General features: G+C 54.5%; 7 protein-coding genes across 9 annotated transcripts; 3 read left to right on the top strand and 4 right to left on the bottom strand.

The window, feature by feature from the left end:
* The first annotated feature begins 77 nt into the window (after positions 1–77).
* H257_01826 (hypothetical protein) lies at positions 78–3648 on the top strand. The gene is made up of 3 exons (XM_009825226.1): positions 78–435; positions 483–818; positions 874–3648. The coding sequence occupies exons 1-3, from the start codon at positions 127–129 to the stop codon at positions 3493–3495; spliced, it is 3267 nt and encodes a 1088-aa protein (XP_009823528.1). The 5' UTR covers positions 78–126; the 3' UTR covers positions 3496–3648.
* On the bottom strand, positions 3550–6078 carry H257_01825 (NEK protein kinase; the record flags this gene model as incomplete). The annotated part of the gene is made up of 9 exons (XM_009825225.1): positions 3550–3572; positions 3665–3947; positions 3997–4291; positions 4353–4714; positions 4763–4828; positions 4877–5227; positions 5278–5482; positions 5526–5701; positions 5749–6078. 9 exons carry the CDS (start codon positions 6076–6078, stop codon positions 3550–3552), a joined length of 2091 nt encoding a protein of 696 aa, XP_009823527.1.
* A 93-nt stretch (positions 6079–6171) lies between these two features.
* On the bottom strand, positions 6172–7846 carry H257_01824 (hypothetical protein; the record flags this gene model as incomplete). Its single annotated transcript, XM_009825224.1, has 6 exons — positions 6172–6230; positions 6280–6421; positions 6482–7123; positions 7180–7302; positions 7349–7558; positions 7613–7846. The coding sequence occupies 6 exons, from the start codon at positions 7844–7846 to the stop codon at positions 6172–6174; spliced, it is 1410 nt and encodes a 469-aa protein (XP_009823526.1).
* A 48-nt stretch (positions 7847–7894) lies between these two features.
* On the bottom strand, positions 7895–8669 carry H257_01823 (hypothetical protein). Its single transcript, XM_009825223.1, has one exon. The coding sequence runs from the start codon at positions 8661–8663 to the stop codon at positions 7920–7922; it is 744 nt and encodes a 247-aa protein (XP_009823525.1). The 5' UTR covers positions 8664–8669; the 3' UTR covers positions 7895–7919.
* A 17-nt stretch (positions 8670–8686) lies between these two features.
* H257_01822 lies at positions 8687–9618 on the top strand. Of its 2 annotated transcripts, none has more exons than XM_009825222.1 (6): positions 8687–8790; positions 8850–8955; positions 9017–9057; positions 9101–9424; positions 9473–9521; positions 9571–9618. In XM_009825222.1, exons 1-6 carry the CDS (start codon positions 8704–8706, stop codon positions 9585–9587), a joined length of 624 nt encoding a protein of 207 aa, XP_009823524.1. In that variant the 5' UTR covers positions 8687–8703; the 3' UTR covers positions 9588–9618. The 2 variants fall into 2 exon arrangements, with proteins under 2 accessions (XP_009823524.1, XP_009823523.1); XM_009825221.1 differs by having other exon boundaries at positions 8838–8955.
* A 155-nt stretch (positions 9619–9773) lies between these two features.
* H257_01821 lies at positions 9774–11746 on the top strand. 2 transcript variants are annotated; one of them, XM_009825219.1, is made up of 3 exons: positions 9778–9839; positions 9912–10727; positions 10775–11212. In XM_009825219.1, exons 1-3 carry the CDS (start codon positions 9790–9792, stop codon positions 11127–11129), a joined length of 1221 nt encoding a protein of 406 aa, XP_009823521.1. In that variant the 5' UTR covers positions 9778–9789; the 3' UTR covers positions 11130–11212. The 2 variants fall into 2 exon arrangements, with proteins under 2 accessions (XP_009823522.1, XP_009823521.1); XM_009825220.1 differs by having other exon boundaries at positions 9774–9839; positions 9912–11746.
* Positions 11168–11746, bottom strand: H257_01820 (hypothetical protein). Its single transcript, XM_009825218.1, has 2 exons — positions 11377–11746; positions 11168–11325 (listed from the first exon to the last, which is right to left on the bottom strand). The coding sequence occupies exons 1-2, from the start codon at positions 11730–11732 to the stop codon at positions 11226–11228; spliced, it is 456 nt and encodes a 151-aa protein (XP_009823520.1). The 5' UTR covers positions 11733–11746; the 3' UTR covers positions 11168–11225.
* Positions 11747–12075: the final 329 nt, after the last annotated feature.

Raw genomic sequence — 12075 nt, 5'->3', positions numbered from 1 at the left:
GAAACCCGAATGGACAGCACCGGATAAACATCAACTATCCGGATAACCTTGTGAGGGGAGCACAATTTGGGCCGTTACTGGCTTTGCGATTGAAATCATCGTGATCTTGTGTGACGGACTGAAGGGATGCAGCAAAACAACTTTGGGAGTACCAACCGGTATGGATCTGGCGCACAGCAGCAACAGCAGGGTGGAGGCAACTTCCACTCCTATAGAGGCATGAATCAAGAGGCTCCTTCTCAAGGAGGCCAGTTCAATGTCGGTCAACAAGGCCCACCACAAGGCATTGTGTGGACACCGCCATCCCCACAGGAGAAGCATTACTACGACATGCTATTTCAAATTGCCGACGACGAAAGGACAGGTGCGATTGGCGGTCGTAGTGCTGTGATGTTCTTCACCAAATCGGGCTTGGACAAGTCCATTCTGCGGGAGGTTCGTTGGTTCCATTGTAAGCAACCCCTTCATGACATTGCATGCAGGTGTGGACCATTGCAGACTCACGTCAAACAAGTTTCCTCCTCCTCAAAGACTTTTACGTGGCCATGCGGCTGATTGCTTTGGCGCAACAAGGTCATCCCGTGAATTTGCCACACTTCTACGAACTGGCGTCGTCGCCCTTCGCGTTGGCGCGGCTGGAAGGGGTCCCGCCTCCTCAGCAGCAACAACAACAGCCACCCGCCTCGACATATGCCATCACGAGCGACGAGAAGACAAAATACCAGGGCATCTTTGCGCAGTATGACACGGACCACGACGGGTTCCTCCTCGGCCAAGATGCCGCCGCGCTGTTTCAAATGTCGGGCATGGACCGAAATGTAACCGATGACGCAATCACATCGAACTTCGAGATAATGGTTCGTGCATGCGTAGGACCTCCGGACGGTGTGGACGCTGGCGGACCGGTCGTCTGACGGCCGCCTGGACTTGACCGAGTTTTACATCGCCATGCACTTGATTGTGTGTGTGACCAAGCGAGGGCTGCCGTTGCCACAGACGCTGCCGCTGGAACTGGAGCAGTCGCTTCGGTCCACAGGATCGTTTTCCCAGCCTGCGTCCGGCCACTTGCAGCCAACTCAACCGCCCCAACCCCCGGCCCCCGTTCAAGGCATGTCGGCCTTTGATGATCTGGACGGCGGGTCTCCTGCGGCAGCTGAGTCGTCGTCGATTGGATTTGGAAATAGTCCAGATATATCCGGTGGGAACTTTCCAAGCGGCTCTCGCACGTCGTCTGCCGCGGGTCTTGGCACGAATGCCGCCGGTTTTGGCAATTCTCCGAATGCTGGCTTTGGTCAGTTTGGCTCCCCTTCTGCGGCGCCTCCCGATCTTGGGCAGCAAAGGCAAGCGAGTTTTGCCGCGCAGCCGCCACTTGGGGCTTCATCGGGTACGACGGGGCCAACTTCTGGTTTTTGCAATAGCCAAACCAGTTTTGGGTCGCCCGCCCAACCACCGATGGATGGCTTTGGCAATCAAGCGCCGAACAGCTTTGCTGGTCCTCCTACTTCTGGTTTTGGCAGCTCGCAACGCCAGGGTAGTGTTGGTCCTCAAGCTCCAAGCAGCTTTGGAGGCTTTGGCGCATCTTCACCCGCCCAGGACCTTAACGCCCCATTTGCAACTCCCGCTGCTTCTGATTTTGGCAGCAGGTCTCGTCAAGCTAGCTTTGGAGCTCAACCGTCAGTCTCTGCATCTTCGGCCGTCGACGGTTTTGGGAAACACGAAGCTACTCGCACCAACAGCTTTGGCCTGCCCACAACTCCCCAAAGTGCCCCTTCGCTGTTGACCTCCGGGTTCGGTAGCCAAAGTGGATTGAATGCATTTGGGTCGCCGATATCGGCCCCGCCAGCTACAGTGCCATCCCCAGCGACTTCTGGTTTTGGCAATACTCCAAGCAGTCCAGGGAACTTTGGAGACTTTGGGCTGTCCGCGCCTGTGGCTCCAGAAGCCTCTGGTCTTGGCAGTAATCCGAGCCAACCAAGCGGGGGATTCGGAGGGTTCGACTCGCCCGTACGAGCACCGTTGTCTACATCTGACCCCGTGACCTCTGGTTTTGGCAGCAACAAGCAGGTCCAATCCAGCGGTTTCGGGGAGTTTGGTTTGTCTCCATCAACTCCAGCAGTGAAAGCTCCCTCCCCTTCTGCATTGAACACTCTACCGACCAGTAATGCCGACTTGGCATCTCCTGCTCAATTTGGCAGTAATAAAGCCGCGTCAAGTACTCTGCCCCCTTCCGGTTTTGGCAGTTTTCCTGAACCTCCATCGTCGGTTTCTTCAGGATTTGGCGACTTTCCCTCGCCGACAAACACGTCTGCGTTTGGAGACTTCTGCGGCGCCACCTCGTCTGCTCCTGAGGGCTTTGGCAGCCCCAATCCTCCCGCAACGACCGACTTTGGTGACTTTGGTGCTTCGGCAACTGGGCTGTCGACCTCTGGTTTTGGCAGTAACAAGTCCCCTCCATCCGACTTTGGGGTCTTTAGCCTACCGCCGCCACCCTCAGCGTCAACTATCCCAACTTCCACCACATTTGGTAGTTCCAAGTCAAATCCAATCGTTGTCGAAGCTCCTTCTGGTTTTGGCAGCAACAAGTCGACGGGTTTTGGCGAGTTTGATGTGGCCCCAGTCGTCGTAGCCAGTCAACCTTCCTCCGGTTTTGGCAACAACTCGGTGTCGTCTGGGTTTGCCGATTTCCCATCGCCCACCAACTCGTCAGGGTTTGGCGACTTTTCGTCCTCCTCCGCTCCTCCCGCCCCATCGCTTGACGTTGGATCGAAGCAACCTTCGACATTTGGAAGCACCAAACCTGCCGAATTCACCGACTTTACCGTCGCCTCTTCAGCCACCACTCCCACAACCACCACGCCAGTCGATTCCTCGCAACCCCCCCCGCAATCGTCTTCGTTTGGTACGTTAGGTCGCCGCGACTCTGGGGCGATCCCCCTCACCCTCGGTACATCGGCGTACGCGCCTGCATCGACGTCTGGCTTTGATGGCTTTCCATCGCCCATTTCCACGACCACGTTTGAAGGGTTTGGGTTGACGCCATCGACCTCTGTCGGTGACCCGCCGTCGGCTTTATCGGCTGGATTTGAAGCGTTTTCGTCCTCGGGACCCGTGTCCTCGCTTGAAGGGGGGGCCTCGGATAACCATGGCGAGGCGACCGCGCGAGACCTAGACGCCGCCAACGCCAGCCTCCTCCGCTCCTTGACCGAGCTCGCCGTGTCACAGAAACACGTGGTTCAAGTGACCCACATCCAGCACCTGGCTACCAACCTCCTACGGCTCACGGCCCAGCGCGACCAGCACCGCGCCGCCCAATCGACCGACCCGACCGTGTCCCTGGCCATTCAACGCCTGATTGACGACGAGCGCGCGTTCATCAGCACCACGTCGGCCGTGCTCCAAGAGCTCGAGCAAAAGAAACCTCCGTCGTCGTCGCTGTCGAGACAACCGTCGGCTTCGTCGGCCACGACCAGTGCCTTCGACGCGTTTGAATTTTAATACTCCTGTGAATTGCCAATATAACACCTGAATAATCCTTGGTCATTATCGTCGTTAGTGTCGGGGGCGTTGTTGTTCTGGGATGCAAACCCATGATGCGAAGGGAGATGCATGCGCAACGAGCTGTGGAGGATGGCGGCGGTCCTGTCCATCGCCGCGTTCTCCGCACGCAGCGTGACGAGGGCGGCTTTGAGGCGCGTCAACATCCCCGAGTCGGTGAGGGAGTGGCTCTGGGTAGCCAAGGCGGCGGTTGTGCTGCCGAGAGTCTCGGCAGTTGCGCTCAAAGATGCATGGAGGGCCACTCGGGTGCTTTCGAGACTCCGAAGTACACCGTCGAGGTGTGTTTGTCGGTGTTTTCGGCGCCGAAAGTGCTCGCGCCAAGCCAAGCACTCGGACGTGTCGTTGAGCTCTCTTTCCTTGATCGAAATGCTCTCCCGATGGTGCCGCAGGGTCTAATATGAGTAGTAATCAACCCAGTCCGAGTAGTATAAACGAACATACGGCCACGAGCGTTTGAAGTTGGCAGTGAGTGGCAGGCACCCCCGACACGACGACCGCCCCTTGACGCTGCAGCTGCTCGAACCGGTACCTCCAAAGGCTAGCTCCAGCAGAAACCATCGTGGCCACTTTGGCTCGGATTCTGGGCACGTTTCGGTGTATTTCAGCCGCCCACATGGTCGTGTTGATGGGGGTCACAGGGCTCAGCGGCAGGTGCTGGAGGCCACTTAGTTGGCCCTCTGGTTCGTGTCGCGATGTCGTCACCACGTACATGTCTTGGTTCATGTCGTCATCATGTCTACACGATCGGCGCTCACATTGAGGCACGGGGGGAGTTTCTATTTTTTGAATGTACATACATGTCGTTTGATTGGGAGTTGTTAGGGGCGTCGTCTGCCCAGTCGCAGGCGCTTTCTCCATCGAGTTTATCCATGGATGATTGTTCCGGCTCGGCAGGTCCCATCACACACTTGGGAGGTCGTTGGTTCTGCAGAATCGAGTCGCAGGCACCGTCGAGCAAAGCGCACACGTCTGCTCCGTAGCCTCCTGTGAGGGCGGACGGAGCGATGGACTGCGTGTCGACGCCGGCTCGCCCAGCTGCCACCAAAACGGCAGTGGCTCTACGCAGCGGGGGGATCAAGTCATCGTTGAGCTGTACGTCCGTCGTGACAGAGGGAACGCGATGGAATAGCCAGTCCATGATGGCCATAAAGTGGGCAAACTACCCATCGGATATGAACTGTAGCGATATTGCAGTTCGACTGCTTACTTGAGTGTGGCCACGAGGGGCGGCAGTAGCAAAGTAAATACGTGGCAGTCTGAGGTGCAAGATAGTCTAGACCCCAGTTAGTCAGCGTAGATAGCGAAGCATGTATCAATGTACTTGGAATGGATAATCCAAAAGCACGAGCTTGTCATGGGCGAGCTCGCTCAAGACAAATGCTCGAGTGGCATCGATTCGTGAGGCGTTGTTGTGTCCTGATGACGTGACGGTTGAGGGGGTGCTTTCTCGGCTGGCAATGGACCTCCGATCGGAGTCTTCCTCATTGTTGGATGGCATATGAGAGGGGGGGGTCTGTGGGGGGTCGGGGGAAAGTGCGGACGCCGTGGCCACTGCGCAAAGATGCGCCAGGGTCGGGCGGTCGTTGGGCACGAGCGATAGCATCTGGGCTACCAACGTCCGCAACGTGGCGCTGTACACATCGGACACTGGCTCGTACTCGCCTTTGTTGACCTACATGGCACACAACCCTCAAGTCTTCGTCTTTGGAAGGATGACATTACCTTTTGAAAGAGGCCGTAGAGGTTCAGCCCTTCCGACTTGAATGGAGACCGCAGCATCGCCAACTCGTACAAGATGCATCCCAAGCTCCACACGTCGCACTTCCAGTCGTACCCGTCACCACGCAGCACCTCTGGTGACATGTACAGCGGCGTGCCGACCTTCGAGTGCGCCTCCATCGTGTCTTCACTCAGGTACCGCCCCAACCTAATCACTTGTCGTGTCAACTCGATGCGGAAGGAGGGCGTACCCCAAGTCGCCGACTTTCACAGCCCCAGATAGCGTCAAGAAGATGTTGGCGGGTTTGATGTCGCGATGCATGATACGATGGGCGTGCATGTGCTCAATGGCGGCGCACATCTGCCCAAAGTAGGTCCAGATCGTGCGTTCGTCAAAGCGTGCGTGTTTATCATTCGCTTTGCGAATCTATACATCCAACGTTGTCACAGAAGAACACGGCATTGACATACTACCTGACGCTTGAGGTCGCCTGCTTCGGCCCACTCAAACGCGATGCACAGCTCGTCGTCTTGGCCGATGAATGCATCGAGGTACTGAATTATGTTGGGGTGGTGCACGGACTGCACGAGACGCACTTCCTTGAGCGTCTTCTCGCGTGCCTTGACATCCATCAGGTTGAAGATATTAACCTTTTTCAACGCAACGACCACATCGTCCCGCCGCCGTTTGGCGCGATACACGACGGAAAACTTGCCCTTCCCGATGGGCTTGACAATGTCATAGTCGCCCAGTGAGCCCCCCGACTGGAACAACTTGCGTTGGGCGTCGCTGAGTTTGTCCATGTTGCCACACGGCCAGACGGTCGCACGACGATACAACGAAGATACGACGTGTGGCAGTTACATTATTCGAACCGACACGGCATCAATGTCAACTTATAGGTCTGGCACTTGGCTAAAGTCATCGTTGTCGTTGCTGCCGTCGTCCGAGCTCACTACCCCGCATCACGTCACTCAGATTGTTATGCTTGCAAGTCGTCGTACCTTCCACGTAGCCGACGTCAAGGTCAGACAAAGACAGATTCATAATGGACGCGCGGTCGACATGAGAAGTGCAACCCAAGCGGACCCGCTCGCTTTCTTCGAGCACCCGGCGAAGCTTATGGAGTTGTTCTTGGTACAGCATCTACAACGTGAGCTCCCATCAACATGACGCCGCCCACATTGAAGTAATGGAATCACATACATGCAACTGCATTTCCCTGGCCTCGTAAGTCCTCCGCATCACCTCGTCCGCTTCCGTGATCCTCGTCATCGTCAAGCTCGTCTGGGTGACGGCGTCCGTCATGACGGCCGACTTCTTACGTGGTTGTTTGTGCTGACTTGGATGATCGGCAGCAGTTTCAGGTCGAAGCGGAACCTTCTTGCAACGCGCGGCGAATTTGAGAGTACTCATGGTCTCGCCAAGACTCTGTGGCGCGGCGTCGACGGTGGCAATCACAAGGGTGACATGGCAGCCTCCCAAGACCCCCTTGAGCAGCTTTGTCAGTTTCGATTCTCGACATCTGGACTGTAGCTGCTTTTCGGGCTGCGACAACGCTGCGATGACATTGCCTAGCGCACACAGCGACGAGTTGATAAACTTAGCTTCATTCAGCCGTTTCTGCACGCGTTCTCGCGCCGCGAATGAGACGTCCACGTGATCAAGTGAATGGCTGCCAGCCGCCGTTGGCCGCTCGGACCCGGCCAGGTCGACTAGCGAAAACGTCGACATGTGGTTGTCCCGCGTGAGCGTGATCTTAAGCATCGTGTGGCTGCGAGACGACGTCAGGTTTCGTGCCGTGGACGCCAGCGACCGATTGAGCATGGCTACACCAATCAATCCATGCTACAAAGGTCGTCGTTGGCTGTGGTGGTGCCACGTCATGTAGTGAATGAACACACCGCTTCGTCCAACGATCCAATGTCGTACGATTGTAGCCCGTCGACATAAAACGCACGGCCGTCGGATGTTGGTCGCACGGGCAGCTCGAGGCTGCCGTAGTTTGTGGGGGGCACGAGTAGATCCTAACCTGACGTGCATGAACGAAGGCAGCAGTCATAAGCAACATACGTAGACGTTCTCCATGTAAATTTGAAGAAACGACACGGAAATGCGACATGCAGACGGGTCATGCTGAGTCGCGTTGAACAGATGCTCGAATACGCGAGGAATGATGCCGGCTTGCGATGGCGGGAGCGTTGGGTCTAGAAACCCCATGGTATACGTCTTGCCTGTGCCGGTCTGTCCGTATGCCATCACCGTGCCATCATGGCCTTGCAGCTGTCAAGCGAGCCATCATAAGTGCAGCACATGTAATAACATGGAAAGTCGTACAACGTGCTGGACGATGGGGAACACTGCGTCGTGGTACAGCTGCTCTTGCGACGCAGACGGTGGCCAGACGTAGTCAAACCCAAATGAACGCTGGCTGTAGTGTCGACCTGGGGCCACGTGGACGGCGTGGTCACCAAAATGCAACGCAGGAGCGAAGGTGGTGTCCCAATGGACTTCGTGGTCGAACGGAGGCCGGCACCGCAACCCCACTAAGATCCGCGCGGGAATATCCATCGCCATGAAATAACGTCGAAAAGTGAAACCGCCGTCAACACGTAAAAAGTATGACTAAATATGCACGTTTGGATTATTTGAAGTCGCCCCAATCTTCGTCGTCAGCTGCGGAGGTGAGCGTTGGGTCTGACGGGAGGTTGGACGCTGGCGGCGGTGCAATCTTGAAGGCCGACAGGTCCGCTGGAGGTGGGGTCGCGGCGGCGGAATCCGACCCTGCGACGACGACTTGCGCTTTCCCACCGATTTGGATCCGCATTTTGGCACCATCCGGGAGACTCAGGCCTTTCGGAGGACTGGTCTTTGATGCGCTGTGCTCGAGGGACAGGGTGCGCTGTGTATACTTTGCAAAGTCTTGAAGAGCCGCTTTGAAATTGAACGCTGCAGACCGTTCTGGCAGACCGATGCCAACAAAGGCTTGTCGGCCGGACTTTGCATCGACCACTCGAAGGACAAAATACCGCGACGAGTCGACACAATCTTGGACAAACGCACTCAAGGGGCGCGTTGCGTCGATTTCCACAGGGCACTGGGCGAATAACGTTTGGTTCGCTTCGTACAGGTTGACGAAACAATTGTCGTTGATCTGGGCGACACGCAGCGACCCCGTCATGAGGGGTTTCTCGACGTCCCATTGATCGGCGCGGGGGTCGCCAGTGAGCAGCGGCACCTTGTAGATCCAAACGTTCTTCTCATGGAACAGCGTCTGCTCCAACTCGACATCGGCCATCTCTGCGGAGGAATCGATGCCTGTAAAAATGGATATATCCTTGGAATGTGGCAATGGATAAGTCTTTGGAACTAATAATAATGTATCCATTCTAACAGGTTTTAGGATACCCTATTTCTTGTTGAAGTCGATGGAGTGTCGTACGATACACATGACGAAGGACTGCACCACGACCGGCGAAGTTGAGCCCCATACGCCCAACAACATGGGATACAAGGTGCGGAGCTTCTGCTATCTTAGTCCCCTCAAGACAAGTACACGTAGATGAGTGATCAGGCCATCGCATCGGTTGGTGATTTGCTGGAGAAGGATAAGCACGACTCGAGTCTCCAGCGGTACAAGGCGAATCTGCTTGGCACCGCGGCCCAAGGGGACTTGGGTGGTAATGTGTCGTACTTCATCCATAGTGTTAGTACTCATTCGCGCATGGGATATCGTTGTAGACATACACGAGTGTCGGCGTGTTGTTGTCAAGCAGTTCAAGGTAAGGAAGGAATTGGTGGTTGGATTCTCAATAGAATGGGCAGGTAGTATTTGAAGACAACAGGCACGATATCACGTATGATCTGGACTCGGAGGAAGGCATTCAACACCTCCGTGACACGCCATTCGTCATGGAAGAAGGGGCGAAGTACAAATTTGCCGTGTTTTTCAGAGTGAACCGAGAGATTGTGAGTGGGTTGCGCTTCCGCAACAAGGTCCGGAGACACGTCTTCTCGGTGAGCGAGGAAGTGGTGCTCGGTTCGTACGCCCCTCAGTCAACCACGCATGAGTTCTTGTTTCCGCGACACGAATGGGCAGAAGCACCGTCCGGCCTCATGTACCGTGGGACCTACCAGGCCGAATGCAAGGTGCGTCGTGACCCCCATTGAGCTGTGGGAGCTGACATGAACATGTAGTTCATCGACTCGGACAACGTTGAACACCTTCGGTTCCCATATTCATTTGGTACGTGTCGTCGGAAGCCATCATGGCAGGTTCTTACTGTGCCGCGTAGTTATCAAAAAGGCGTGAACTTGGGAACACAGATAATATTATCCTGTTTGCTTTAAATAATATTCTATTTTAACTTAAATTTACTATGTCGGGTGGATGATTGAATCGAGGTACTTTGCCGGCAATACAATGGGTCAACTCCTCGTGGTACTTTGCCGGCAAATTGTAACTGCCTATACAGAACAGCCATTTTTCAATTTGCACCCTTCCGACGCGCGCGATGGCTGACAAGAACGTACTAGAAGAAAGGACAAGAGAAGGTCCGCCGCGGTAAGCAGTCCTCAACACCTCCAGAATGAGCATGCCACTTCAGCTTACATGTGGCGTCATGGGTTACAGTAGGACGTTCCACACAAGCACATGGATTCCGTACAAAGACAACGTCTCCCATCTTGGCTATGTTGTCCACGCTGTGGACCAAGAGATATACACGAACCCACACCTTTTCAACGATCCGGTACCCCTCCTTGAAAGCGGGTATCGGCTATTTCGTTCCCCCGTGCGACAGCAATACCGTACAAACCGATCCAAGTCGCTTCCTGCGATCAAGTCGTCAATTTTGCACCATACCTTTGGGAGAGTGAACATCCACCTTCAGTTGGAAGGAAATTTTCACCCTCAACGAGGTGATGGGCTGCAGTGTGACAACGCCGCAACCAACTTGGATACCAGTCGTCAAATACGTCGATCGCCAGGACAATCACGTGGGAAGTTCAACGTCCCTCCGGACGGCTCACGGCAGCTCGTTCAAGCCGTATCCTATCTCACCACCGACAAATTGAGCTGCCCAGAAACGTACCGAACTCAAGCTCGACTTCATCATGGCTACATGAGCGAGCTGTTTAAAAGTCACGAGCTGAGCTACTGGATGGACATGCATCTCTTGCAAGCGAACTCGTATTCCCAAGCTATTCAACCTCAAAGCCCGCTCAACGAATTCGTGCCTACCACCTATTTCAACCAAATCGTCCATTCGTCGAACTACAACAAAGCGGTGAACTGGCAACTATCGACGACACCATCGCGAGGTTTCCATGGTGGCCATTCGAAGTCCGTCAAAGTTTTGGAGCGCACATCCAGCCAACCCAAGACATTTGCTGAAGCTGTGTCAGCGGACCGCTCCCCATCAAAGCCAGAAGATATTTCTGCGCACCTAATGCAATATTGTTTCGCACATCGTGCCGCTCTAATCAAATGTGCATTAGGGACGGAGGGGGTCGTCCATCGAAAAGGCGCCCAAGAAACTATCGCAAGAAGCAACGAAAAATGCGAAACAAAATCGACGAGGCTGAATCAAATCCAGCGAGTCATGACAGTACACTGTCACTCGACGATTCTGTCCTGCATCAGTGCGACAACTCGGCCGCGTCGCTGGACATGACAGCTTCACCTTTGATGGACCAACACAGTAAAGCCGAGACCATCGCCACTGTGACTGAGCTATCGTCGTTCAAGAAATATCGACGCCGTGGTAATCCCCGCCCTCGACAGGCCACACATGGCAGGGAAGTCCACGGCGCGCATTTCGATAATACTACCGTGCTGCCCAATGCGGCCTAGTCGGGAGTGCGTCACACAATTGCATTCTGTTTGTATCCATGCGTGTGTGAAGTTGATAACTTTAAAGTCTGTTATCCAGCGCATTTACTTCAGAAATCAAGGGGGTCCAACAAAAAGACTGCGTGTGAGGGCTTGGACTGTGTGCGATGGAAGCGACGGGACGTGCAGTTGAGCTTGGAGAATGTCTTGGGCGACCCTAGCCACCAGTTGCGGAATCAATATGGTCAACGCATAGTGAGTTACATACCGTTGCAATTGCTGTTGCGCGAATCGGTACAGTGCCTTTCCTTCCACCCTGCCGGCGAATGCAAGATGCTCAGGCGACACGCACCATTCTTCACGACACAAAGAAAGCCACAGATTATCGTTGTTTGATAGAGCGTGCAATGCTCGACAGGACGATCCAGCGGTCACGAGCGAAGTCCCGTCGAGGAAACTCAAAATCCCGAGGATGCATTGGTCGTTGATGGCTCCAAAGAGGTGCAGGTTCGGTGTCAAGTAGGCTGGATTAACATAGTAGTAGCTCCTAAGCGGCGCGTCATAGCTCACGGGGCTGCGATACACCACCATCGCTTGAGAGGACACTTCATCGGCGTCGCGCATTCGCAAGATTTGAAATATTCTAGAATGCACGTTCAAAAAATCAGTTTCTAGAACTACTATAGTAGTACTACTATTAGTACTACGATACATGTTAGTATTATTATACTTTGTACTCCGAGTATTAATACTATTAATATTATTGTGCTTTGCACTTGTTTTGGCGTCGGTTTTAGGCCCTGGTCGGGGAACTACCCTGAACGAACCCTGAACAAATTTACCCTGAACGACTTAAATTTGATTGGTTGATTTATCCGAAATCCGGTTGCATTCTGGGTTGACTTCGTTCAGGGTTGACAATTTCAACCCGAGACTCGGAGTCTCGGGTTGCGCGGCAACCCCGAAT

The sequence above is a fragment of the Aphanomyces astaci genome (genome assembly GCF_000520075.1).
Source record: "Aphanomyces astaci strain APO3 unplaced genomic scaffold supercont1.3, whole genome shotgun sequence".
In the NCBI taxonomy this organism is placed as follows: domain Eukaryota; phylum Oomycota; class Saprolegniomycetes; order Saprolegniales; family Verrucalvaceae; genus Aphanomyces; species Aphanomyces astaci.
This window is presented reverse-complemented; position numbering and strand designations above follow the sequence as displayed.

Excerpts from the sequence above, each read along its gene's own strand:
- H257_01823 (XM_009825223.1), bottom strand. The coding sequence starts at position 8,663 with ATGGATACATTATTATTAGTTCCAAAGACTTATCCATTGCCACATTCC.
- H257_01826 (XM_009825226.1), top strand. The coding sequence starts at position 127 with ATGCAGCAAAACAACTTTGGGAGTACCAACCGGTATGGATCTGGCGCA. Across the intron at positions 436-482 it reads ACAAGTCCATTCTGCGGGAG|GTGTGGACCATTGCAGACTC; the intron begins GTTCGTTGGTTC and ends CATTGCATGCAG. Across the intron at positions 819-873 it reads TGTCGGGCATGGACCGAAAT|GACCTCCGGACGGTGTGGAC; the intron begins GTAACCGATGAC and ends GTGCATGCGTAG.
- H257_01821 (XM_009825219.1), top strand. The coding sequence starts at position 9,790 with ATGGCTGACAAGAACGTACTAGAAGAAAGGACAAGAGAAGGTCCGCCG. Across the intron at positions 9,840-9,911 it reads ACAAGAGAAGGTCCGCCGCG|GACGTTCCACACAAGCACAT; the intron begins GTAAGCAGTCCT and ends GGGTTACAGTAG. Across the intron at positions 10,728-10,774 it reads GATATTTCTGCGCACCTAAT|GGACGGAGGGGGTCGTCCAT; the intron begins GCAATATTGTTT and ends AATGTGCATTAG.
- H257_01820 (XM_009825218.1), bottom strand. The coding sequence starts at position 11,732 with ATGCGCGACGCCGATGAAGTGTCCTCTCAAGCGATGGTGGTGTATCGC. Across the intron at positions 11,326-11,376 it reads GCGCAACAGCAATTGCAACG|GGTCGCCCAAGACATTCTCC; the intron begins GTATGTAACTCA and ends ACTGGTGGCTAG.
- H257_01822 (XM_009825221.1), top strand. The coding sequence starts at position 8,704 with ATGGAGTGTCGTACGATACACATGACGAAGGACTGCACCACGACCGGC. Across the intron at positions 8,956-9,016 it reads GGCCCAAGGGGACTTGGGTG|ACATACACGAGTGTCGGCGT; the intron begins GTAATGTGTCGT and ends ATATCGTTGTAG. Across the intron at positions 9,058-9,100 it reads TTGTTGTCAAGCAGTTCAAG|GTAGTATTTGAAGACAACAG; the intron begins GTAAGGAAGGAA and ends TAGAATGGGCAG.